This window comes from Gopherus flavomarginatus, chromosome 2 (assembly GCF_025201925.1).
Source record: "Gopherus flavomarginatus isolate rGopFla2 chromosome 2, rGopFla2.mat.asm, whole genome shotgun sequence".
Lineage (NCBI taxonomy): Eukaryota > Metazoa > Chordata > Testudines > Testudinidae > Gopherus > Gopherus flavomarginatus.
This window is the reverse complement of record NC_066618.1, coordinates 254,000,790-254,024,797: the sequence shown is the minus strand read 5'-3', so window position 1 is coordinate 254,024,797 and position 24,008 is coordinate 254,000,790. Positions and strand designations below refer to the sequence as shown.

Here is a 24,008-nt window from a genome sequence, read left to right as displayed (position 1 = left end):
CATCCTACACACACACACAACCACTTTTTCAATTGTTCCTGGAAGAGAGCACCCAGAAATAAGCATGAGTACAGGACCACCAATTTTTTCCCCAATGCAAATGTTAGCCCCTTACCAATCTCAAATATCCATCATTATAGCAGAATTCACATTTTAACTAGTACCAAAATAGGTGGTCTCATCTAACTCAGATACTACATTAATTGGTCAGTCAGCAAAACAATACAGTGATGTGGTACTTTCAGTCCTCCAGAGCAAAAATGAGTGAGTTAGTCTTTAGAGAAACAAGTTGGGTGAGGTAATATCTTGTTGGACCAGCTTCTGTTGTTGAGACACACAAGCTTTTGAGCTTACACAGAGTTCTTCTTCAGTCTTCAACACTAGGAGGACTTTTGACCAAGCCAATGTAAATTATTCCTCCATAATGACTTATAAGTAATGTACTGTAGGATGACCAGACTGCAAGTGTGAAAAATCGGGATGGGGGTGGGAAGGTAATAGGAGCCCATATTAAAAAAAAGCCCCAAATATCAGGACTGTCCCTATAAAATCAGGACATCTGGTCACTGTAATATTTCTATTGAATCTACATGCAGGAAAATTCTGTAAAGTTGCGTAGTTCAAGTTATTTTTTCCTCTAAAACATATAACACACACAGCAAATCTTCCTACACACGTACTGTATTATACATTAAAAATTTCTGAGGGAAAAAAATTTACAAAAAATCCAGAAAAGAGAGTTGGTTTTTTTTATGTTTTCTGACAAGGTTCTCACAATTTATATTTACAGGTGCCTGCATGTAGAGATGTACATAATCACATACTGATGTAAAACTACATTGCTTACCAGAGAGCCACTGAAGACATTTAGGTTTCTTTTCATATGGTAAATAAACTCCCAAATAATATGCAGGAATTCCAGAGAGGGCTATGCCAATTCCAATGAGGGTATTGATTGTATCGCTGTAGAGAGGAACCATGACCAGGAAAATGGAACATAAACAGTATACTACCGGAAAGAAGAGGCTGAGCTGCAGATACAAAAAGATCAACATGAATTAAAAGAAACAACAGAACATACTGTTGAAAAATGTGAGGCCTTATGAACTGAAGCACTAATGAGGCCTGCCTGTAAGGCTTGCTCTTCCTGGACGAGGGAGAGGAGCTAAAAAAGAGAAAGCTGCTACAGAAAGGAGTGGTGAAGAAGAGGTGGGTTGCTTCACCTCAGAGACTGCTGACAATACAGACACATCAGCCAAGAGGGAAACACCATCACTAACGCCATATTGACCAGCTGTGAAGCAAGATGCCTCAAGATAAGAGGCTGGAGTTGGATCCTAATAAAAGACAATAGAGCTATTAATAGGCCAAGTCCAAAGAGCTGAATCTAGAAAGATGGTCTGAGAGACAGGCCACCTTTCCCTTCACTTGAAAGGACCTTTCTTTTGTCTCTTTTCTGGTATAACTTGAGGACCCTTCATATGCTACAAAGTGAGGGGAAGGACATTATAAATGGCTTGAAGAGTCTGGAGGAGAACTGGGGGATTCCCCTCTGCCCCCTAGGTGTAAATACATGTGTGTGTCTGTATCTGTCCATCCTGTTTCCAGGACTGCACAAACTCAGCTCCAACTGACACTTATGGGAGATCCACAAATGCAATAAGAGCAGAGCACTGAAGCCGAGCACTACCATGTAGGCAATTTTTTCGCTAAGCTTCTCGTGCAGAATTTTTATCATTTGTATGTCAGAAATTGAATGAATCCAGCTTGACTTTCAAGAGCCTAGCTGAGTGTGCAGAGGTGGCAGTTAGAAACACATCATTTTACCTGTAAAATCAGCAAATCTGATATGGAAATAATTGGAAAACAAGTAGGGAAGCCCATAATAAACCTTTTTACAGATTCATTTCTTAAAGTAGAACCACACTTTGATACCTAACCACTGTTCTCAAGAATGGCCTTTCAAAATGTCATGACATTTTAAGAGCTAGCTGTAACTTATAACAGAGAAAAGGTTTTTGTATAATTATTATTTTTATGTAAGTAAAATATAAATTGAGGAAAACAATCCACTGTGAGTGCACAAAACTCCATGCAAAAATGTGAGGTCAGCTAAGCAGGCAAAGAGTAACAGAAATTCATAAACTGGCACCCACAATCAGCTTAGATAAACTCTCTGGGTGCAATCTTGGGTGTACTGAAGTCTATGGCAAAATTCCCACTGATTTTAATAAGGCCAGGATTTCACCCTCTCTCCTCTCTTCTGCCTATTATCTGGAGAGTTTGTAAATGAAGTGTGAAGATGGTAAGTTTTATCAAGGCTATTTGTTGTCAAGCAGGGCTGCATATGGTAAAGCGTGGAATCCAATAGTTGATTTTTATAACTTCAAGATTTGTGGGCTGAGCAGACCCCTGAACAGCTTGTGTTTCATCAGTTTGATGTCCAACAGAAAGTAGAAATGGCTGGTCAAAAAACAGGAAAAAGATTGAGCAAAATTTCCCTTGTTGGTGGTTGTGATGTGGGTTTTTTGTTGTCTTTTTACATTCAAAATGTGAATGAAAGATCTTGTCAAACTTGAAATTAAAAAAAAATTGACTAGCTTTGGAGAATTAGAACGTTTACTGGCTTTAGAGAATGTATTTCAATGCTGATTGTACACAGGAGTTCTATTTTTGTGGTAGATGCTGGATAGGAATCAAAACATTTCACTCTCTAATAACACACAAACAAAAACTGATGCTGGTAAGGATGGTGCAGGAGACTGTGACAAGACATAGTCAAAAAAAAAGGTCTTTGAAAAAGCTTGTGAAGGGTTATTAATTTGTATACTAAATTCACTTGGCTAAATGAATGTTACTAGGTAACACTCCTCTATTCTTGAAGTGTGTATAGGGTACCATTTCTTGGAGGACTCAAGTAGCGTTAATACACCTCACTATCCCACTACCATGTGTGTCTTGGATATCAAAATATATATGGACGAAGGGAAGAGGAAGTAAAGTACTAGTCTTACAAACAAAGGAGAGGTGGAACTATTGTCTGGCAGCTCAGAATTTCCCAAACTATAAGAGGTGTAATCACACCTGAATACCAAACTGTGCCAGAGCCCTAGGCACCCTGTAACTATGGCAATGTAAAGATCCACTATGAGAAAAAATGACTAAACAAAAATAAGGGCCTATCCAGCGACACACTGCGGACTAAGGAGCCTAGACAATTTCATTTTAAGAACGAAGAGGGTTTTAAGTTGAACAGAAGCAAAAATGAGTCACAAAATCAATAAATGTCAATTTTTATACTATATGTAGCAAAAATGCCATAATAGATATCCTTCTGAGAGCTAGGATACATTTGGCTCCTTAACTTGTGACAATGTATGTTAAAAGGATTTTCGTGGCTAAAAGAGTAGCATATAAGGGAAGTTCTGACACGTTCTTAGTACCAATACTCAGGGCTGGCTCCAGGCACCAGCAAAGGAAGCAGGTGCCTGGGGCGGCCAATAGAAAGGGGCAGCACTCTGTACGTTACTGGAGCAGCATGTCCTGGCCTGCAGCGGCAATTCAGCAATGGGTCCTTCAGGTCCCTCTTTTCTTCTTCGGTGGCACTTCAGCAGCAACTCAATCATTCCACTTGTAGTCAGTCGGCTTTTTTGTTCTATTTTATTTTATTTTCCACCGCTTGGGGCAGCAAAAATGCTGGAGCCGGCCCTGCCAATACTGTAATGTATATACAAACAGATGTATTGACTGTATATTATGTTTTATTTCCTTCTGTAATGTACTTACTTTAATAGGCCGTGGCCTATCAGGCTGAGTACGTCTCAGGTATATTAATCCTGCAACGGACAGCCCAACATACAGCCAGTAGTTGAAGCTGTAGTAATTAATGAGGAGAAAGACATCTTCCACAAGGAGATAGAGCAAAGTCATTAAACCCTACAGACATAAAAGGGAGGGGGGGAAGCCTTTTTAAGTAACAGAATAGTTTTCTTATGAAACAAAAACATACTATATATTAAGCACTATATATCAAAGGCCTGATTTTAGTGGTGCCGAGCTCCTAAGTTCCAACCCAAATCACTGTGAGCTGTGTTCTCAGAACCACTAAGAAATCTGTAAGTGCACTGATGGACAGTGCTCAGGGAATGGGCAGCTGTTCTATATTTTGTTTTCTCCTCACTGCGCAATGTGTGGCCCCATGCTGTTTTTACCTCACACCAGTCAAATCCTGCTCTGAAGACAAAACCATTCATTTCCTCATGGGCTTGTCTACGGTGCCCATTAGCATAGTATCTGATTGCTTCACAAACATTAGTTTATCATCACAACACCCATGGGAACTGAGGGGGGTCATAACCCCATCAGTGCTGGCTCCAGGCACCAGCCGACCAAGCACGTGCTTGGGGCGGCACCTTGGGGCAGGGCGGCACTAGGTTTTTTGCTTTTTTTGGTTCATTGCGGCAGTGCTGGAGGGGATTTTTTTTTGGTTCGGTGGCAGGGCTCTCGGGGGGGCTGGGCGGGGCTTTGGGTGGTGCAGCGCTTGGGTGGTGCGGTGCTCAGGGGGGCGGGGCTTCTGGGGCAGGGTGCTGGGGGGCAGGGACTTGCATGGTGCTCGGAGGAGGGATGGGGGCATGGCACAGCACTCTAGGGGGCAGGGCATTGGTGCAGCACGGCGCTCTGAGGGGGCGGGGCTTCGGGCAGCGTGGTGCTTGGGGGGGGCGGGGGTTTCGGTGGTGCAGTGCTGGCGGGGGGGGTACGGTGGGGCGGCGCTCTTCTTTTTTGCTTGGGGTGGCAAAAAAGTTAGAGCTGGCCCTGATCCCCATTTTACATATGGGAAACTGAGGCATAGAAGGAATAAGGTCCAAAAATTTCCACCTACATGGTGTCTAACTAGAGACACCTAGAACCTGTGTTGTCAGAGTTCTGAACATTATATAGTGCTCTCTATAAAGCACAGCTCTCATTGACTTCAGTTGCAGCAGTGAGTGCTCAACACTCCTGCAAATCAGATCCAGGCTCTCAAGTCAGGAACACAGAGCAAGAAGAACAGATAATTAGTGACTACCTGTGGAAAATGTGGTTTAGGGACTTGCCTAGCATCACAGTGAAAACTCTGGCATAGGCAGGGATAGAATCCAGTTCTCCAGGGTGACATTCAGCTGCCTTAACCATGAGGCCATCCGTTCTCTTCCTGAAATCCCGACTCATTCACGACTCCCCTTCCAACTTCTAAATTAGGCAAGGGCCCAACAAACAACCACCTCATTCAGAACACAGCCCTGATCTATCCCCAGAGCAGATCTACTGAATGAGTTAGGGGTCCAGTAGTTAAAAATAGTATGTGATCATGCAATTAAAGACTGTATCATAATGCATAGAAAGGGGCACAGGCAGTTTTTCTGGCTTGTCTTAGCTTTTGAATGCTTGACTATGCAACCTTAGTAATGTTCTTTTGATGTACTTTGTGTCTAATTTCCTCATTTTTTAAAGAAGCAAACTGAAAAAAAATTCCATCATGTGGCATTATACTGACACCCACATGGTTCATCAGCCACATTGGAACCTTTGAACCCACTTCACAGACCTCTGCCACTTAAACTAGCAGAGTAACTGGTAGCAATAGTAGTTTGCCATCTGCTCTGTAGACCAGCACTAGAGGGGGATGAGACATCCACTTTGCCAGTGGGTTTTACAGATATGCTGACAGCAGAGGAATGGCGAGACTCAGGAATCTTGGGTTCCATTCTAGGTGATGGAAGGGAGTGTTTTCTAGTGGTCACAGAGCCTTCTGCCTGCCCTCTCCTGCACCGCCAATCTTGACTCCTGTTTCCCCAGCCCCTCCAATCTGTACCTATTCCATTCCTTGTCTCTGGCTCCTTCTCTTTGCCTACCCAGTCCCAGTCTCCACTCCTCAGACTTCTCGTCCCAGTCTCTCCTTGGCTCCCAATCATTCCCAGCCTCTCCACCCCACTGGCTCACAATCCAAGTCTTCTGGCCTACCTAATCCTATTTTCTCTTCCCCCTCCTCCACTCTCCAGTCCCAGTCTCATCAGACTCCTTATTCAATCTATTCCTTTCCCCCACCTGCCCTGCTCACAGGCCCACCCCTTGTCCTCTCTGCATTTGAGTCTGGAAGCTTACACCTCCATTCTACCTGGGTGCCAGCAGTTTGAGTGGATTGGGGATGTGGGGTATCTTTGAGGCTATGTCTACACTGGGATAAAAGATGCTTGGCCTCGGGCTGCAAGAGTGGAGTGTCCTGGAGCTCAGGCTCCAGCCTGACCCTGAATGTCTACACAGCAATTTTGTTTTTTAGCCCCACAGTCTGAGTCCCACAAGCCCAAGTCAGCTGACCAGACAGCCACAGCCATGCCGTGAGTCTTTTGTCCCTGTGTACGTGTACCCTACGAACATAAGAAAGATACTCCCTGCTCTCTGTTCTAGTGCCCAGCCCAGCCACAGCCCAAAACAGCCAGGAGCAGCCACTACAAGGAAAGTTCTGCTTAATCCCTGTTGCTCTGGGCTGGTGGAAGCATGGTCAATTGCTCTATGGGGACGGTCAGTCTGACTAACAGTAGAAGCTGTCTCTCCTCAGCATGTATTAATAGAGACTCTGAAAAGGCTTATATCTTGGCCAAATTTGGGCAGACTTTCACATGGTCAGCAAAAGGCACAACCCTGACACAAAGGCCACTCCTCTGTCAAATTTCAGTTAATTGCTCCAAAGCACGCGAGCACTAGAGCTGTTCAAAACAAAAATTTTTAAAAGGCACCAGAAATTGCTGGACTGTTTTGACAGAAATTTTCCAAAATATTGATGCCTGAGGCAGATATCTGGCATGTAAAATTTCAACCCAAATGGTTACATTTTGGCGAAGTTATAAGCAACACTAACCAGAACCTCATAATGGGGACCATTAGGCAACCTCAGTAACAGTTGGTGCTACCGGCCCTGGATATATTTTAAGAGCATATTAAAATAGGGTACTCAGACCTATACAACTTTCTACAGTATCTCTCTGTCATGCTCCTTGCTCCCCTTGATGAATGCTTCTCTGAGGAATAGTCTGGGTTTTAAGTGTACCCTAAAGGTCACCAAATCCAGGTTCTGGTGAACCAGGAGAGGATGCAGTTCTGCAGACAATATATATATTTGACTAAAACATTAAGTAATTTACCTTTCATTTGTTTTCAAATCTATTAATATTTAAAGAGAAGTTCTCTCCCTTGAATCCTATTTTTCTTCTCCTCATCCTGCAATGATGTCATAATGACGAATTAATGCTGGCATAGTAACATTCTTCTTCTATCCAGTGAAATCTGTGTTAGTGACAGGGCCGGCTCCAGGCACCAGCATTCCTAGCAGGTGCTTGGGGCAGCAATCTGCAAGGGGTGCTGAATTGCCGCCGCGGACGGCGGGGGCAGTCCGTGTGTCATTAGGGCAGAACGTGCGTTTCCGCGGGGGCGCCAAGTTGGCAGCAGCTTCTATGTTCAGCTGCCCGCGGCGGCAATTCGGTGGCGTCTGTCTTCAGCCGGAAGACAGAAGCTGCCCCCGAGCTGCCGCCGCCGCGGAAACGCGCGTGCCGCCCTAAGGGCACACGGACTGCCCCTGCTGTCTGCAGTGGCAATTCGGCACCCTGTTTGGGGCAGCAAAAACAGTAGAGCCAGCCCTGGTTAGCGTCCACACTTTTCGAGGAAACATCTGACTAAGGGACTACCTTAAAGTATCCCCTAGAACCTTCAAATGCAAATTTACCTTTACTAGGTGACAGGGCCGCCCGGGGGAGGGGGGGCAGAGGGGCAATTTGCCCCAGGCCCCGGGCTCCGCAGGGGCCCCCACAAGAGTTTTTTGGGGCCCCTGGAGCGGGGTCCTTCACTCGCTCGGGGACCCCAGAAAACTCTTGCGGGGCCGGGCCCCGAAGCTTCTTCCGCTCCCGGTCTTCGCTGGCGGAGGAGTCACTTTACCTGGGTGGTCTTAGTGTAAATGAGATCAGGCTGTGTGGCTCCAACTGTTTTAAAAAACAATTTAGTTCAACTAGCCCTTTTGGGGAAACCTCCCCAGTGCAGACAGGCCTGGAAAAATTGAGTGTGAAGGGGATTCATAATACTTTACCATTTGCAGATCCCTAAAATAGGGGGGAAAGAAGTGGAAAAGTACTGTTACTTACATTAAAGAAAAGAGCAGGGATTGGTGTGAAACACTTAATATGAATCAAACTCAAACTGTCAGGAAGGTGTCCTTCTCTGGCTCCAACATAAAAAAGCCTAACACAAAAGGAAAGAAAAAGTCTAATTAGCCAAGCAGAGTCCTCCTGCTTTTCCACAAAGGCAGAACCAATTATATTTGTTGTTGTAAACATTTATGGAGAAAAATGCTATTTTGTTGTAAGTACCATTCTTTTGTCCACCTTAGTCTTTCACTGGATAATAGACAGTGCTAATGTACATGCCAGGGCACAAAAATATCTCCATCATTCAGGAATGATTGGACTTAATGTGACAAATGTAGATCAGACTGCTAGGTACTCAGAAGACTGCACTTGCCTTATTTTAAGTAGTCCTTCGTTTGAGAGTTGTTATAATAAAATCTGTGCTACTGAAAATAGTACTTCACTGCAAGCATACGTTTATTGTGGAAACATTGCACATTGCATTAAATATTATTGAAATAACTTCCGGTAGCCTGAAATATGCTGAATGCTACTTGCTCCTATACTGTCAAAAGTCCTACCAGAACTATCAAAAGCCACCACAATGCTTAGAGAGGGGCAATTTGACAGCAAAAAAGTATATAGTCCAGTCCAATTCTCTGCTGAGCATGCTTTCTTTTTAGGGGAGAGACATACCTGCACCTTTGCATAGCTGGACAAGCTCTATGCAGTCCCTTTAGACTGTAAGCTCTTTGGGACAGGGATAGTCATTTACTATATGTTGGCACAGCCCTAGCACAAAGGGGCTTTGACCTGGTTTGTCTCTAGTCACTAGCACAGTGTTTAACTAACTAACTAATTAACTAAATAATGCACTGTGAATAGCAGTGGGAGGGAGAATGTAAGTTTCAAACAAACAGCATTGGAATGTGCTGGACTGTCTCCTGAATTTGGTTCTTCAATACTTATAACTGCAGACACAGAAGATAAGATCTACAGTATTATAGCTGCATCTTGGTTTTATGTGTTTTGGTTTTCTTCAAGTGTCTCAAGTATATACCTGTCCATGGACAATATGCAATTATGCTAAATACTTAACTATAAAGCATGAACTATTAGCGCTGAAATAAATATTTATTAACCCAAAATATTAAAAACTTAATTTAGATTCAGATTAACTTGCAGCTATATACAGCAAATTCACCACATTTGTTAGGCCAAGGGCAGTACTGCTCCCCACAAATGAATAATAACTCCACACTAAACTTGCATATTCTGAATTATTTTGCTTTGGCATTACAGAATGAGGACCATGGAACTACATGATATTATTAGACAAAGATGGTGCTAAATGATGTCCTTATATCCTCGGATTGTGGCATTCCTTCAGGTTTGGTACTTCTAATATATTCACGCACATGGCAACATTAGCAGACTTTCAATTCTGTTGAATAGGATCCGTGTCAAATTCATGAGATTGATGGTAGATATCTATGAAAGTTCACTTCTGGCTTGACTGAAAGGAATTTTTTTTCCTTAGGTAGACCTTGTTTTTCTGTTTAAAGCAGTTCCAATACTGTTTATTATTTATGAATTATCAACAGGAACTATTATTGGATCAGTTTCAAATATCACAATATAGCAATATCCAGCATGACAAATGTCTTTGACAGATGAAAAAGGAAGAATACAAATGTTCTTCAGTGTAATGCAAATAAAGTTGGCCTATTAATTGACTCTAAAATAACACCTCTACTCAGTCATGCTATTTCTCACTGGAATCTGGAGGTGTGCTCAGAGATCTTTGATTTATTTATTCAGATTTTACCTTACAAGCTCTCTGAGCCACAGAGATTTGCACCAGGCTTTACATACAAATAAAAGAAGAGAGGCACATGCCCTAAGCGACCTACAATCATAGGGCCACACTATGGGAGCTAATTACTGCTTGGCAAAGGAGGCTGTGCTGAGCTGTTCTGCTGTAGCCAGAGCACCTGGAAAGATTATGCCAAGACATGAGTGTACCTCATACAATACCTCCCAAAGCACCCCACCATTAAGGGGTAGTGAATCTGCTGTGTCATTAACTAGAACAGGCAGTATACACAGAAGGACAATTTTATAAGGCCTTCTCCCTACCATTCCTCATTTCTTTTGGGATAGTTCACTCCCCAGGTGGCACTAATGGGGAACATTCTTTGTGCACGAGGAATGCATCTGGTGTCAGCCATGCATGGAAGTCTTACACCCTCCCTCCCTAGACCTGCTCCATCGTTACCCTAAATTTCTTGTAGCAAGTCTGCCAGTCAAGTTAGACCAAAGTAATAGAAAGAAACTCAACAGTCACTCCTGTTAACATTCTATTGCTATCTTTAGACTGCATTCTTAACATTATAGAGTGCATTAATTTTATCCTACAATACTAAACACCTGAAATGGAGATAGTCACAGATTCTTAACTTCAGCAGATCTCACTGCAATGTATTATTAAATGATGCCACTTACTACAAAGTGCTATTGATTGCCCTTTGAGTACTGCCTGCCTTTTACATGTTTGATGTTTCATACCTGGAAGCTGCAATAGTTGATGAGTTTAATCCACCGTAACAGGACATGGCCACTGCAATAGGAATTATCCACTTAGCATAACCAAGGGTTTCATTACCAAATGTCTGCAATAGAAAAGAAAGAGCATGAGGCTAATTATATTAAATATGCAATGACAGCCTTGCAAAACTGTCAGGAAAATTTATCCGTCCAAGCACAGAGTCTCCTAGCCCATTCTTTACCATGATAATAATGAAAACTACTCCTGCTGAGTGTGTGATGGGAGTTTTGAAAGGCTGATCAACGCTAAGATAAATCCTACATTTGCAATAAAACAAAATTGGATTTTTGTTAATTTCTGTGATTTGGGTTTGAAATGATGATTTTCAGGCAGATTAGGATGTATAAATCAATTGTTGAATTGTGTGTTAATAACTATAGACTTTCCATATTGTATAATATGTTGGCTATATTTGTTTGTATTCTGGAGGTCTGAAATACTAATAGAAGTTTGAGCAGCGCTTAGCAACAATTTGTCTCAAAACTATTTCTGTCAGTGTAGAGTGTTCAGTGGCAATACTGAACATCATGAAGTAGAACTATAGTAAAATTGGTTTATTTAAAACAACCGCTACAGCTAGGTCATTGTTAGGATCAAGATCTACAGAGATTATAAAATGGTTTAACAAGCATCAGTTCACAAAGAGATATGCTTTATGTCTGAGTCATCACAGTGTACTGGTGTTATTACACAGAAACAAGTAGTTATAGCTATTAAACACACACACACACACACACACAAAACACATTAATTGACAGGGTAAGAAATCTGTATAGGGGACCAAATGAGAATCTTCCACAACATTATACATATTATAAACATTTGCCTTAATAAACTGCACACAACTTACCACTGCCACTGCATCGCTTGTTAGGAGAGCTGGCATGTCCAACACTACATAGTATGCTATGTTAGTCAGCAAGTAAATAATGGTCACAATAGGCATTGAAATTGCAATTGAGAGGGGTAGATTCCTACAAAGAGAGAGAGAAAATGGTATTGCATCATATTAAAATGAGAAATGCTCCTCCCAAATACAAGTGGGTGAGTATCATAACCTAGTCCCAGATTTGGACCTTAGCGTCCAAAATATGGGGTTAGCATGAAAACCTCCATGCTTAGTTACCAGCTTGGACCTGGTAAAGCTGCCACCACCCAAAAAATTAGAGTGTTTTGGGGCACTCTGGTCCCCACAAAAACCTTCCCTGGGGACCCCAAGACCCAAATCCCTTGAGTCTCACAACAAAGGGAAATAAACCTTTTCCCTTCCCCCCTCCAGGTGTTCCTGGAGAGATACACAGAAGCAACCTCCATGAATCTAAGCAGAGGGATTCCACCCTCCCCTGTTTCCAGCCGAGAAACACAAGCACTTCCCTCTTCACCCAGAGGGAATGCAAAGTCAGGTTAGTAAATCTACCACACACCGATTTCCCCCTGACTTCTTCCTCCCACCAATTCCCTGGTGAGCTGCAGACTCAATTCCCTAGAGTTCCCCACTAAAGAAAAACTCCAACAGGTCTTAAAAGAAAGCTTTATATAAAAGAAAGAAAAATACATAAAAATGGTCTCTCTGTATTAAGGTGACAAATACAGGGTCAATTGCTTAAAAGAATATTGAATAAACAGCCTTATTCAAAAAGAATACAATTCAAAGCACTCCAGCAACTATAGACATGTAAATACAAAAAAAACCATATAAATCACTAGCTGATCTTTTGTACTTACAACTGGGAAACAGAAGATTAGAAAGCAAGAAATAGAAATCCCCTCATAGCCGAGAGAGCATACAGGCAGAAGACCAAGAACAAAGGACTCACACACAAACTTCCCTCCACCCAGAGTTGAAAAAATCCTGTTTCCTGATTGGTCCTCTGGTCAGGTGCTTCAGGTTACTTTTTTTTTTCAGGTGAAAGAGACATTAACCCTTAGCTATCTGTTTATGACAGTGAGGTAATATCTTTTATTGGCCCAGCTTTTGTTGGTGAGGGGGACAAGCTTTTGTGCTTACACAGAACTTTTCTGCAGGTGTGGGAAACGTATTCAGGCTTGCTCCACAGGTCGATAAAAGCTGCCAACCTAGCTGTGGAAATTTGGCTCCTGTCAATGTATGTGCCTCTCCATGCTGATTTAGGCTATGTCTACACTTTCCAAAGTAATCTAGTATCGAATACTACCCCTAAGAATGTGAACCTTTTAACCTTTAGGCATAGACCAGGCCTTGGAAATGAACATGTTTCCAGAACACTAGTATAACTCTTTTGTCTCTCCTTTTGCCCTCATTTATTATTACAATTGATTTTGGCTCATTTCCTTGAAAGTAAAATACAGCACTGGCTGATCAAAAAAAAGTGGGAATTTCAAAGGGCCTGTGGAAGTTAGGCACCCAGATCCTATTCATTTTCAGTGGAAGTTGGGTGCCCTAATTTCTTAGGTGCCTTTGAAAATCCCATCCTAAAAAGTAAAGAAAATAATGTCACATATGGAGCTATTGACCTTTTGATATAATACATTTGAAGAGATGAAGGGAAATCACATAGTTGTATGGTGCTTAGTAGGTCTTTTCAAAAGCTAAGAATTTTTTATAGATAGTAGTTTGATTAATTTCAAAATTAGGACCCCCATCCCCCAAAATACACGCTGAACTCATCCATTGGGTTATTGAACAATCTATCTTGTCATGTTTTCATAATCTTTGTAACACTCTTTGGGGGATTTGAGAGTATGCACAAACCTTTCAGGATTCCTCATCTCCTCAGTGACATAATTCAGGGTATCCCATCCAGAGTAGGAAAAGAGGGCTGAATACAGAGAAAGTGCTATGCATCCTACATCAGTTGTTGAACCTTCAAATGGAGCTTTAAGATTTTCTGTTTCTCCTATGTAAATATTAAAAAGCTGTTATAGGTTATGTTTAAATGTTTTTCTATTTTAAATATATACACTTCAGCTAAACAAAATAAAACAAAAGCTACTGTTCTCAGATCATAATAAAACCTTTTAAAAATATATAGGAGAGTGTCACCAGTGGATAGGATGGGAATCAGGAGGCTATAGTTCTATTCTTGGCCCCTTCTCTGACTTGCTGTGTGACTCACATCATGTCACATCTGTGCCTCAATTTCCTCATCCATAAAATGGGGATAATTATAGTTACTTTCTTTTTTAAAGCACTTTGAATTATATGGATAAAATTGCTATATAAAAGCATAATATCATTTTTAGAAGTTAATTTCTGTAATGCATTTATTAATGTGAAATCTGATATGATGTAATTTTAATTATCTACAGATATCTTTGTAGCTTTGTTTAAGCATCCAGCAGGGGAAAAACTCTTGGGGTCCAGGTTTTCATTAGCATGCTAAAGAAACTGGTTTGAATAAAAATGTTTACCTCAAATACCCAGGGAAAGTGGAAGTGGAGGAAAGACTTAAAATTACCAAATATGCAGAAGGAAATTGAAAAATCACTTATGAATAGAAATGGAATTATGTATTACGGGTGAGATGAGCATTCTTAACTTTACCCAGTTAAGAGCAAAGGGAAGCCTTCCTTATAAAGTCACCCTGGACACTAAGAAAGTAGTTAAATATGTGGAATTCATGGGTTACACACAAGCAGTAAGCTATGGAGACTGACAGCGTAAAGTTTGCAGCTACTAGTGTTTCACCTTTGTAACAAAATCTCATACACAGTTACTGTTAGAATTGGGATAGGTGGGGTTAAATCAGAGGATCCATCTACACTCCATGGAGAGGGACTGCAGATGGGGAGGGTCTGTGCTGACAAAGAAAGACACTTCTGACTTTAGTGGTATCAAAACAGAGTGACAGGGCCAAGAAACTTACCTTCTAAAAACAGCATGGTTTCAAATCACAAACATTCATAATGTCCAAAAAATAAACACATTTGACTATATCAGGAATATGGAAGCTAGGGAAAAACATAATTGTACTTAGTAAAATAACTGCTGAGTGAAAGAATGTTGACCCGATCACAAATTCCTCTGAGTTTCCTTCATCTTCATTCCCAACTTCCGATTGCTTCCCCATTTGAATACCCTGAATCTATTTAAATATAATATAGATTAGGTTATGCTCATCCCCTGCTAGTTTAGGGCTCGTCTACACTTACAACACTGCAGCAGTGATTAGTGAAGATGGAGAGTGTCTCCTGGTGATATAGGTACTCCACCTCCCTGAGAGGCGGTAGCTATGTCTACAGGAGAAACCCTCCCATCGACGCAGTGCTGTCTGCACTGGGAGTTCAGTCACTATAAAGCATCGCTCAGGTGTGCAGATTTTCCATACCCCTGAGCAACATAGTTATACAGACATAAGTTCATAGTGTAGACTAGGGCTTATCACAAGGACTGGCAACCTTTGGCATGTGGCCTATCAGGGAAAGCCGCTGGCTGGCTGGGATGGTTTGTTTACCTGCAGCATCTGCAGGTTTGGCCGATCGTGGCTCCCACTGGCCACAGTTCGCTGTTCCAGGCCAATGGGAGCTGTGGGAAACTTCCCGCAGCCCCGATTGGCCTGTAACAGTGAACCGCAGCCAGTGGGAGCTATGATCGGCTGAACCTGTGGACACTGCAGGTAAACCATCCCGGCCCGCCCGTGGATTTCCCTAATGGGCCATGTGCCAAAAAGATTGCCAATCCCTGTCTTATCAGATGACTTGACTTCCACTGAAAGCTCTTAGCATACTTCATTCACAACAATAACGTTTGCTACTCCTCCATCTCTGTTTTCCGAAGCAGATTAGAAAATATAACAGAGAATGACTATCAGCAATATTCTCCTCCCCTATTCTCACTCCTTGTCCTTAGAGCTATGTTTAGCAGTTTGCTTCTGATCAGAGCTGATAGGTCAGAGACAACTCACATAATCTGACCTACTAAGGCCTGTTTACACACAAAAGCTATACTACTTTTCCTGTACCAGTATAAATAGTTCAGCTCCCTGAGCACGGAGACAGTAATATCAGTATAAAAGTGTTCGTGCCAGTGTAGCTTATTTCTGAACAGGAACAACAAATAAGTAATTTGTTGCTTATCTATTTATATTAGTCTGTCATGTCTTTTAGAGTGCTAGCTCTTCAAGAGAGAGACTGTCTTTTATTATGTGATAATACAGTGACTAGCACAATGGAGTTTATAACCCTGGTTGGACCTTGGTTCTCCCTGAATACAGACAATAAAATATCATTCTAAACCCTGTCTTTATTATAGGCCTCAGTTCAATAACATTTTCTCTTCTATTAAACTGAAACTCCTCAGTCCTATCTACATTATGGTCAAAAAAGTGACCACATAAAATGGTTCCTGCATATGCCACAGGACTGCTCCCTGTACATATTAATTGCAGTTAACTCATGCGATTAACTCAAAAAAATTAATCACAATGAAAAAAATTAATCGCAATTAATCACCATTTTAATTGTACTGTTAAACAATAGAATACCAATTGAAATGTATTAAATACTTTGGATGTTTTTCTACATTTTTATATATATTGTATTCTGTGTTGTAATTGAAATCAAAGTGTATATTTTTATTACAAATATTTGCATTGTAAAAATGATAAACAAAAGAAATAGTATTTTTCAATTCACCTCATACAAGTACTGTAGTTCACTCTCTCTGTTGTGAAAGTGCAACTTACAAATGCAGATTTTTTTTGTTACATAATTGCACTCAAAAACAAAACAATGTAAAACTTCAGAGCCTACAAGTCCACTCAGTTCTACTTCTTGTTCAGACACTCGCTAAGACAAACAAGTGTGTTTACATTTACAGGAGATAATGTTGCCTGCTTCTTATTTACAATATCACTTGAAAGTGAGAACAGACATTCACATGGCACTTTTGTAACCAGCATTGCAAGGTTTTTATGTGCCAGATATGTTAAACATTCATATGCTCCTTCATGCTTCGGTCACCATTCCAGAGAACATGCTTCCATGCTGATGATGCTTGTTAAAAATATAATGCTAAAAAAAGAATGCATTATTTAAATTTGTAACTGAACTCCTTGGGGGAGAACTGTATGTTCCCTGCTTTTTTTACCTGCATGCTGCCATATATTTCATGTTATAGCAGTGTCGGATGATAACCCAGCAAGTGTTCATTTTAAGAACATTTTAACTGCATATTTGACAAAATGCAAAGAAGGTACCAGTGTGAGATTTCTAAAGATAGCTACAGCACTTGATCCAAGGTTTAAGAATGTGAAGTGCCTTCCAAAATCAGAGGGATGCAGTGTGGAGCATTCTTTCAGAAGTCTTAGAAGAGAAACATTCCGATGTGGAAATTACAGAACCTGAACCACCGAAAAAGAAAATCAATCTTCTGCTGGTGGCATCTGACTCAGACAATGAAAGTGAACATGTGTCAGTCTGCACTGCTTTGGATTGTTATTGAGCAGAACCCATCATCAGCATGGACGCATGTCCCCTGGAATGGTGATGGAAGCATGAAAGGACATATGAATTTTTAGCACATCTGACATGTAAATATCTCGTGACTCCGGCTACAACAGTGCCATGAGAATGCCTGTTCTTACTTTCAGGTGACATTGTAAACAAGAAGTGGACAACATGAACTTCTGAGTATGTAAACAAACTTGTTAGCCAATTGCTCAGACAAACAAGAAGTAGGACTCAGTGAACTTGCAGACACTAAAATTTTACATTGTTTTATTTTGAATGTATTTTTTGTACATAATTCTACATTTGTAAGTTCAACTTTCATGATAAAGAGTTTGCACTACAGTACTTGTATTAGGTGAATTGAAAAAATACTATTTCTTTTGCTTTTTTACCGTGCAAATACTTGTAATAAAAATAAATATAAAGTGAGCACTATACACTTTGTATTCTATGTTGTAACTGAAATCAATATATTTGGAAAAATGTAGAAAACATCCAAAATATTTAAATAAATGGTATTCTATTATTGTTTAACAGTGCGATTAATCACACAATTAATTGCAATTAATTTTTTTAATCACTTGACAGCCCTAATATTGACACATTTATGGCTGCTTCTTTTCTGACAAACATAATTTTTTACTATTTTTTTTTTTACATTTGTTAGCATTGCAGAGTTTTATCTATGTGAGAGCAAGTCTGCAAAATGAACCTGGAATCTGAAATTTGAGCAGTCCTCTTTCTGATTCACACATCATCACTAGCAATAAAGATTCTACAAACAGAATTTAGTTAGCAATTCTGCTGATGATGCACAAGCCAGAAAGCATGTAGTTTGCATATCATATCCCAGGTTAAGTTTGCAGAGCTGGCATTTATTTAAAAAAAATCTAGTAGTTGGAACCCCGAGGAAAATTTGATCTGGAACCATTGACAGCCAACAAATATGCTCTAGAAAGCAGAATAATGTATTAGATTATAACCATGTTGTAATCCCTATTCATCCTTTACAACTAAAGATGGACCAAGGGTAGACCAAGGCAATTTAGGCTAGTATGGTTTCAAGGTTGTATGAAGACTAGGGTTCACATTTGCTGGCACTGAAAACTTGTTCTGTTCTCATGAAAATATTTGGTCTCATATTGCAAACTATTGAGATACTGGGTCCGAGCCTAGGTTAGCGTGATTTGTGTTTAGATGGAAGGGGGCTAGCCTCGAACCTGAGTTTGAAACCCGGGTTTACATTTTGGTGACCCAAATGTCTACGTTGAAATTTTATAGCCCTGCAGACCAAGCCCTGGGAGCCCAGATGTGCTGTGGGTCTTTTAATCGCAGTGTCGATGGAGCTTAAAGCGTCCTACAGAGCAATATAGCTGTCACCTCTTTTTCAGGAGATTAACAGCAATTTCCCAGTGCATAACATTTTATATTAAAGTGTGGATTCTGGATACTACTGTATAGATTTTGACTCTCAGATACTGTTTAGTTTTTTTAAAAATGTCTAAAATGAAATATATTCTTACCTTTACTAATTTTATGAAGACCCACTGAGATGATCACGATAAGGGCCATAACTTTTGCATATGTGAACAGATCTTGTACTCTGGTTCCCCACTTTACGTTGACACAGTTAATAAATGTTAAGGAGCCTATTGAGAAAAGGAATTCAAATGAGATAGGTGCTTTCTTAAATAATACACCTTTCAAGAAAATGAAAGTTACAAGTACAGAAAAACTTTTTCAACATTTCAGAATTATCTAGACTTTTACTGAAAGCAATAGAAATTGACTATAATAAATTTTTAAGTCAGTTTTTATTGTTTATTTTTTAAAAAGAAGTAAAACTTACTGCATGGAGGCTGCCATTTCCTGGTAACAGGTTGTAAGGAAGAGAAATTAGGAGAGGAAGGAAGACATTCTGCATTGAAATCAGTGGGAAAGCACTGGGTTCTGAATTCTGATTTTAGGACCAACCACTCTTTACTTTATTTGATTTCAGTGGGGCTACTCACATGAAGCAGGCAGGATTCTTATTATTATTTATTTGGATTATTGTAGTGCCTAAACTCCATGATGGAGATTAAGGCTCCATTGTGTTAGGCTCTGAGGCCACGTCCAGACTAGGAATTAAAATCGATTTTAGATACGCAACTTCAGCTACGGGAATAACGTAGCTGAAGTCGAATTTCTAAAATCGAGGTACTCACCCGTCTGGACGGCGCGGCATCGATGTCCGCGGCTCTCCGTGTCGATTCTGGAACTCCGTTCGGGTTGATGGAGTTCCGGAATCGATGTAAGCGCGCTCGGGGATCGATACATCGCGTCCAGACTAGACGCGATATATCGATCCCCGAGCAATCGATTTTAACCCGCCGATGCCGCGGGTTAGTCTGGACGAGGGCTGAGACAGTCCCTGCCTCAAAGACTTTGCAGTCTAAATACACAAAGAATGCAAGAAAGGAATCTACATTTCACACCAAAAGAACTGAAATTATGTTGCTTTTCCATGGTTACACAGGAAAGTCTGTAGCAGCATTGGGATTTGAATCCACATTACCTGAGTCCCTTCCCTAATCACAAGTCCAATTTTCTTCTGTTGGGCCCTCACTTTGTATTTCTTTGTTGCTAGCCAGTAGAGCTGGTTTGAACATTTTCACCCAAATAGACTGTTTTGTCAAAGCCAAAACATTCCTGGGTCCAGGTTGAGGCTGAGCAAAGAGAGACTCTGTAGCCTGTTGGTTAGGGTATTAGCCTCGAAAGACTGGGGTTTAAGTCTTTACCTGTTTGGAGTGTTCTGGGATGAAAAACTCTGCTCTAAACAGTGAGTTTGGTCTCCCAGAACAGGCCTTAACCACCAGCCTACACGTGTAGGTTTTTGTGAAAACATTCAGAAGGTTTTGTTTTCATTCCAATGCAGAACAAAAACAAATTTTTCAAATCTCAAATCTTGCCTGGAAATGGAACTGTCTTCCTGTCAGCTCTACTAGCCAGTGCCTAGGAATTCCAGATGCAGAGTGAATGTGCACACACTTCTTTGGGAAACGTCCCCTTGTCCTGCCTTATTCAGCCCTGACAATCTTTCTTCCAACGCTCCAGCTTGACCTCAACACTATGGCCAACCTATCATCTGGGGCAATGATCTAGGAAGGAGGCAGGGATGAGACACACACTATTTATGAGGTAGGAGGGTGGATGTGCAGTTGCCTATTAGGTCACCCATTTAGCTCATCTACTCAGTGCTCATCAATGCAGAATTTTCCATTGCAATATGTTCTCCAATTCTTTGCTTGAGACATTTAAAATTAGATGAACAATGGGACTTTGCTCACTTCCTTTGAGGAAGACTTTCATAATATTACAGATCACACCGTTAGGATGCTTTTCCTAAAGCTCACCTTACATTTACAGAGAGAAGAAAAAAGAAACTACAACACAGAAATGCTTCTCCTTTGGGGTCAGATTCTATACTGAAACATTTGTGCAACCATGTGGACTGCACGGGGAGTGTCTGAAGTTGCAAGTCAGCAAAGCATTTGGCCCTTAGAACTTCAGACTGGATCTCAGGAAGGAGCAACCTGCTGTAGCAATATCCAAAGATCATTTAGAAGCTATTAGCAGCCACGTCCTATTAGAAACTTAGTAACTTACTCCCTTCTCAGAACAAGGAACAGTGTGTGACTCCTTGTGAAACTGGTCTATTCCTGGTCTATTGCTGTCCCTGACCCAATGTAAAGTCACTTTATTGCTAAACTGGATCTCCACTGAGCCCTGTGCTGTTGGAAATAGCCATTCAGTTTAGTCAGAGAAGTTAAAACCTAATGAGGTGACAGAATAGTTTAATCAGTTGCCACATGTCAGCAGCACTAGAAGCTCAGGTAGTGGAAGGGCATTCTGCCATCATATCCTACCCCAGTCTCCAAGAGAACACACAGACATAGAGGAGGCGATACTGTACAACTCAGCACTGCAAAATGGAGATAAGTAGGGGATGTGGGCACATAGCATGAATCAGCAAAGTTAGAGACCAGCAGCAGGGCTAACTGACTCTTCCCTCAACTCAACAGCAGCTGGCTATGAGGTGCAGAGTATTCTGGAGCACTGGCTAGGGACAAGGATTCCTTTTTCTGTAGCCTTTAGTAGGCCTTTTTTGACAGAATTTTCTCTCAGAAAATTTCTCTCATTTGGGCTTTGCTCCAGGGTTTTACCCTTTCATCCACGCCTCACTTTTCTTTAGTTTTAAATGGGGGGAAAAGCTATTACAGCCATTTAAATTATATTGTAACTTTAAAATTATTCTTTACAATGTGAAAATAGTATCCAATATATAAATACTCCAATCCTGTGAACACATACACACATGCTTACCTTTATTACTGTGAGTAGTCCCGTTGATTTCAGTGGGACTACTGTGCCCTTTGAGGCTTGATACACCATGGCATTTCTCTTTTATATACCACTGTGATGCCAATGAAATCAGTGGTGTTACACATTGGCACACAACTGGAGTAATGCAGTGGTAACAGGCTCTTGGTCTAAAAAATATTAGATTTTACAGTGAATTGTTCTAAGACAAACACCTTTTTAATGTCAGAGTAGGGTCTAATTTGAAACATATCTATCTGAGTGATTTTATAAAGCCCACTCTATTAACAAATGTGATGTGCACATTAAAATAGGATTCCATTCTCTACAATCTAAAATCACCATCTAGGCACTGGTAACGTATAGTATTCCTTATTCCTAGAAGGGAACATTTGCTTTGACAGAGTTTGTAGCTAAGACCATGACAATGCCAAGCGTCAAATTATATATTTTAACTGCCAAACCAAACATCTCTCTCAGCTGTCCCATATTTTAGATCCAAATCTAACACTTCCCCACCTTACATTCTCCCTCTTTTTATGTCTGTAAAAGAGTGGAATCAGGAACTCTACTTGATCAGGGTATGAAAATTTTCATAGTAAGGAACTGAACCCCCAAAGTTTTGCTATTTAAAAAAAATAAATTTCTTATTTCAAACTGATCCAATGTTGAATGAAGTGAATGGATGAATTCCCATTGACTTCAATGGGCATTGCAATGGGGCCTTATTTTCTGGGACATAATTGAAATTCCAGGGTCCTATATTTGCATATGGACAGATTAAATGCTGTGAAAGCCACCTACTCTAACACATCTGTATTGGGAAAGATCTAGAAAATAAATGTTATTCCTTTACTATCTCCCTTTGTTTCAGCAGAGAAAGCAATTAGAGCAGGGGTGGGCAAACTTATTGCCCTGAGGGTCACATTGGGTTTCTGAAATTGTATAGAGGGCTGGTTAGCGGAGGCTGTGCCTCCCCATACATCCAGGTGTGGGCCAGCTCCCACCCCTTATCAGAGCCCCCCATTTTCTTGCCCCGACGCCCCCTCTGGGACTCCTGCCCCATCCAGCCCCCTTGTTCCCTGATCACCACACCCCCTGACCACCACTCCGAACTCCACTGCCCTCTATCCAGCCTCCCCCCGTCTCCCTGCCCCCTTACTGTGCTGCCTGGAGCACTGGTGGCTGGTGGTGCTACAGCTGTGCCGCCCAGAGCACCAGGACACGCAGTTGCGCTGCCCGGCTGGAGCCAGCCACACCACTATGCAGCACAGAGCACCAGGTCAGGCTGTGACTCTGCAGCCTTGCTGCCCAGAGCATTGTGCCAGCAGCACAGTGAGCTGAGGCTGCGGGGGAGGGGCTAGCCTCCCGGGCCAGGAGCCAGGCAGGAGAGTCCCATGGGCCACAATTTGCCCACCTCTGAATTAGAGCACTCTCATTCTTTTAATATCTTCTAGCACTTAGAGGAGGGTTGTAGATTTATATGAATGTAATTGCTCAAAAAGGAGGCTGCTGTAGGTGAAAAATTGTAGCTTTTGGAGTTAGCTCAAGTGAATAAAGAGTCTTTTCCCCCAACTTGAAATTATTTGACCACTGAAAAATATTCAAGTTAGGATTGTTGATGTATCCTTTCACTTTCAGGATCTTTATTTCATTTTAAAACCATGCAGATTGTGGGATAGCAGCACATTGTAACTAACGGTGTTACAAAACAGAGCAACTGATCCACATGAGGAATACAACAAAAATCACTAAGCATTCGTTTTGGATTCTGTCTAAGAAACTGCTGTAATTAAACACCATTCCTCCCCCCATCCCTATTTGGTAGTTTATGGAACAATACCAGGTCAGGTGGGGAGAGAGAAATAGATCCCAGGTGTGTGCAAGTATGGAGATGATCAAATCACAGTTAAACTAATAACATATATTAGAATAGATCTACTTTTTAATAAATTAGACATTTAGAATACTGAAGAATGAGGAGTGTAAATCATGGTCTCTCTTTTTCAGAAGTTTACTTCCTGCCTGCCTCAATGGGGCGTGTTAAAAGTATAAACAGGATTCATTAAAGAGGAGACATTTTCTCAGAATTCACAGGAGACACTACTCTGTTATACGCAGCACTCAACAACCACTAGCTGCGTCAGCTGTCTTTTAGGGAACGCTCTGTCTTGTCTCATGGACAATTGATCATGTGTTGCGTATGCGAAGAGCAGCACATAGATTACACACAGTTCTGTGGATGTGGGTCATAAGGTTATTACCACCATTCATCACTGTAGTATCTGGATAGCAGAGGACGGGACTCAGTGCGGGTCCCTTCCAGTTCTATGTACCTACATTTACCTTTCAGGCTTCCACCTAAAATCCATAGCAATAGCAAAGTCCCTAGTGGACTTCATGGAGTGTCTGGCACTTCTACCTTTTGGGGGTCAAAACTCTGCTTGAGGCAGAGCTTT

The 24,008-nt window shown here is 41.2% G+C and overlaps 1 protein-coding gene across 8 annotated transcripts in view; it reads right to left on the bottom strand.

Annotated features, from left to right (window-relative positions):
* The window catches only part of LOC127045180 (Y+L amino acid transporter 2-like), a 34,462-nt gene that overhangs the window by 1,305 nt on the left and 9,149 nt on the right, over nucleotides 1-24,008 (bottom strand). For 5 of the 8 annotated variants that reach the window (XM_050940989.1, XM_050940987.1, XM_050940985.1 and 2 more), the window contains 7 exons: nucleotides 18,711-18,836; nucleotides 13,490-13,634; nucleotides 11,609-11,732; nucleotides 10,719-10,822; nucleotides 8,169-8,265; nucleotides 3,787-3,936; nucleotides 848-1,031 (listed from right to left, as the gene is read on the bottom strand). In XM_050940989.1, the coding sequence (XP_050796946.1) occupies nucleotides 848-1,031; nucleotides 3,787-3,936; nucleotides 8,169-8,265; nucleotides 10,719-10,822; nucleotides 11,609-11,732; nucleotides 13,490-13,634; nucleotides 18,711-18,836 (930 nt within the window). Of the gene's footprint in view, nucleotides 1-847; nucleotides 1,032-3,786; nucleotides 3,937-8,168; nucleotides 8,266-10,718; nucleotides 10,823-11,608; nucleotides 11,733-13,489; nucleotides 13,635-14,603; nucleotides 14,689-18,710; nucleotides 18,837-19,036; nucleotides 19,057-20,582; nucleotides 20,822-24,008 lie in introns of those variants that run through there. The other 3 variants (XM_050940992.1, XM_050940993.1, XM_050940990.1) reach the window with 3 other exon arrangements.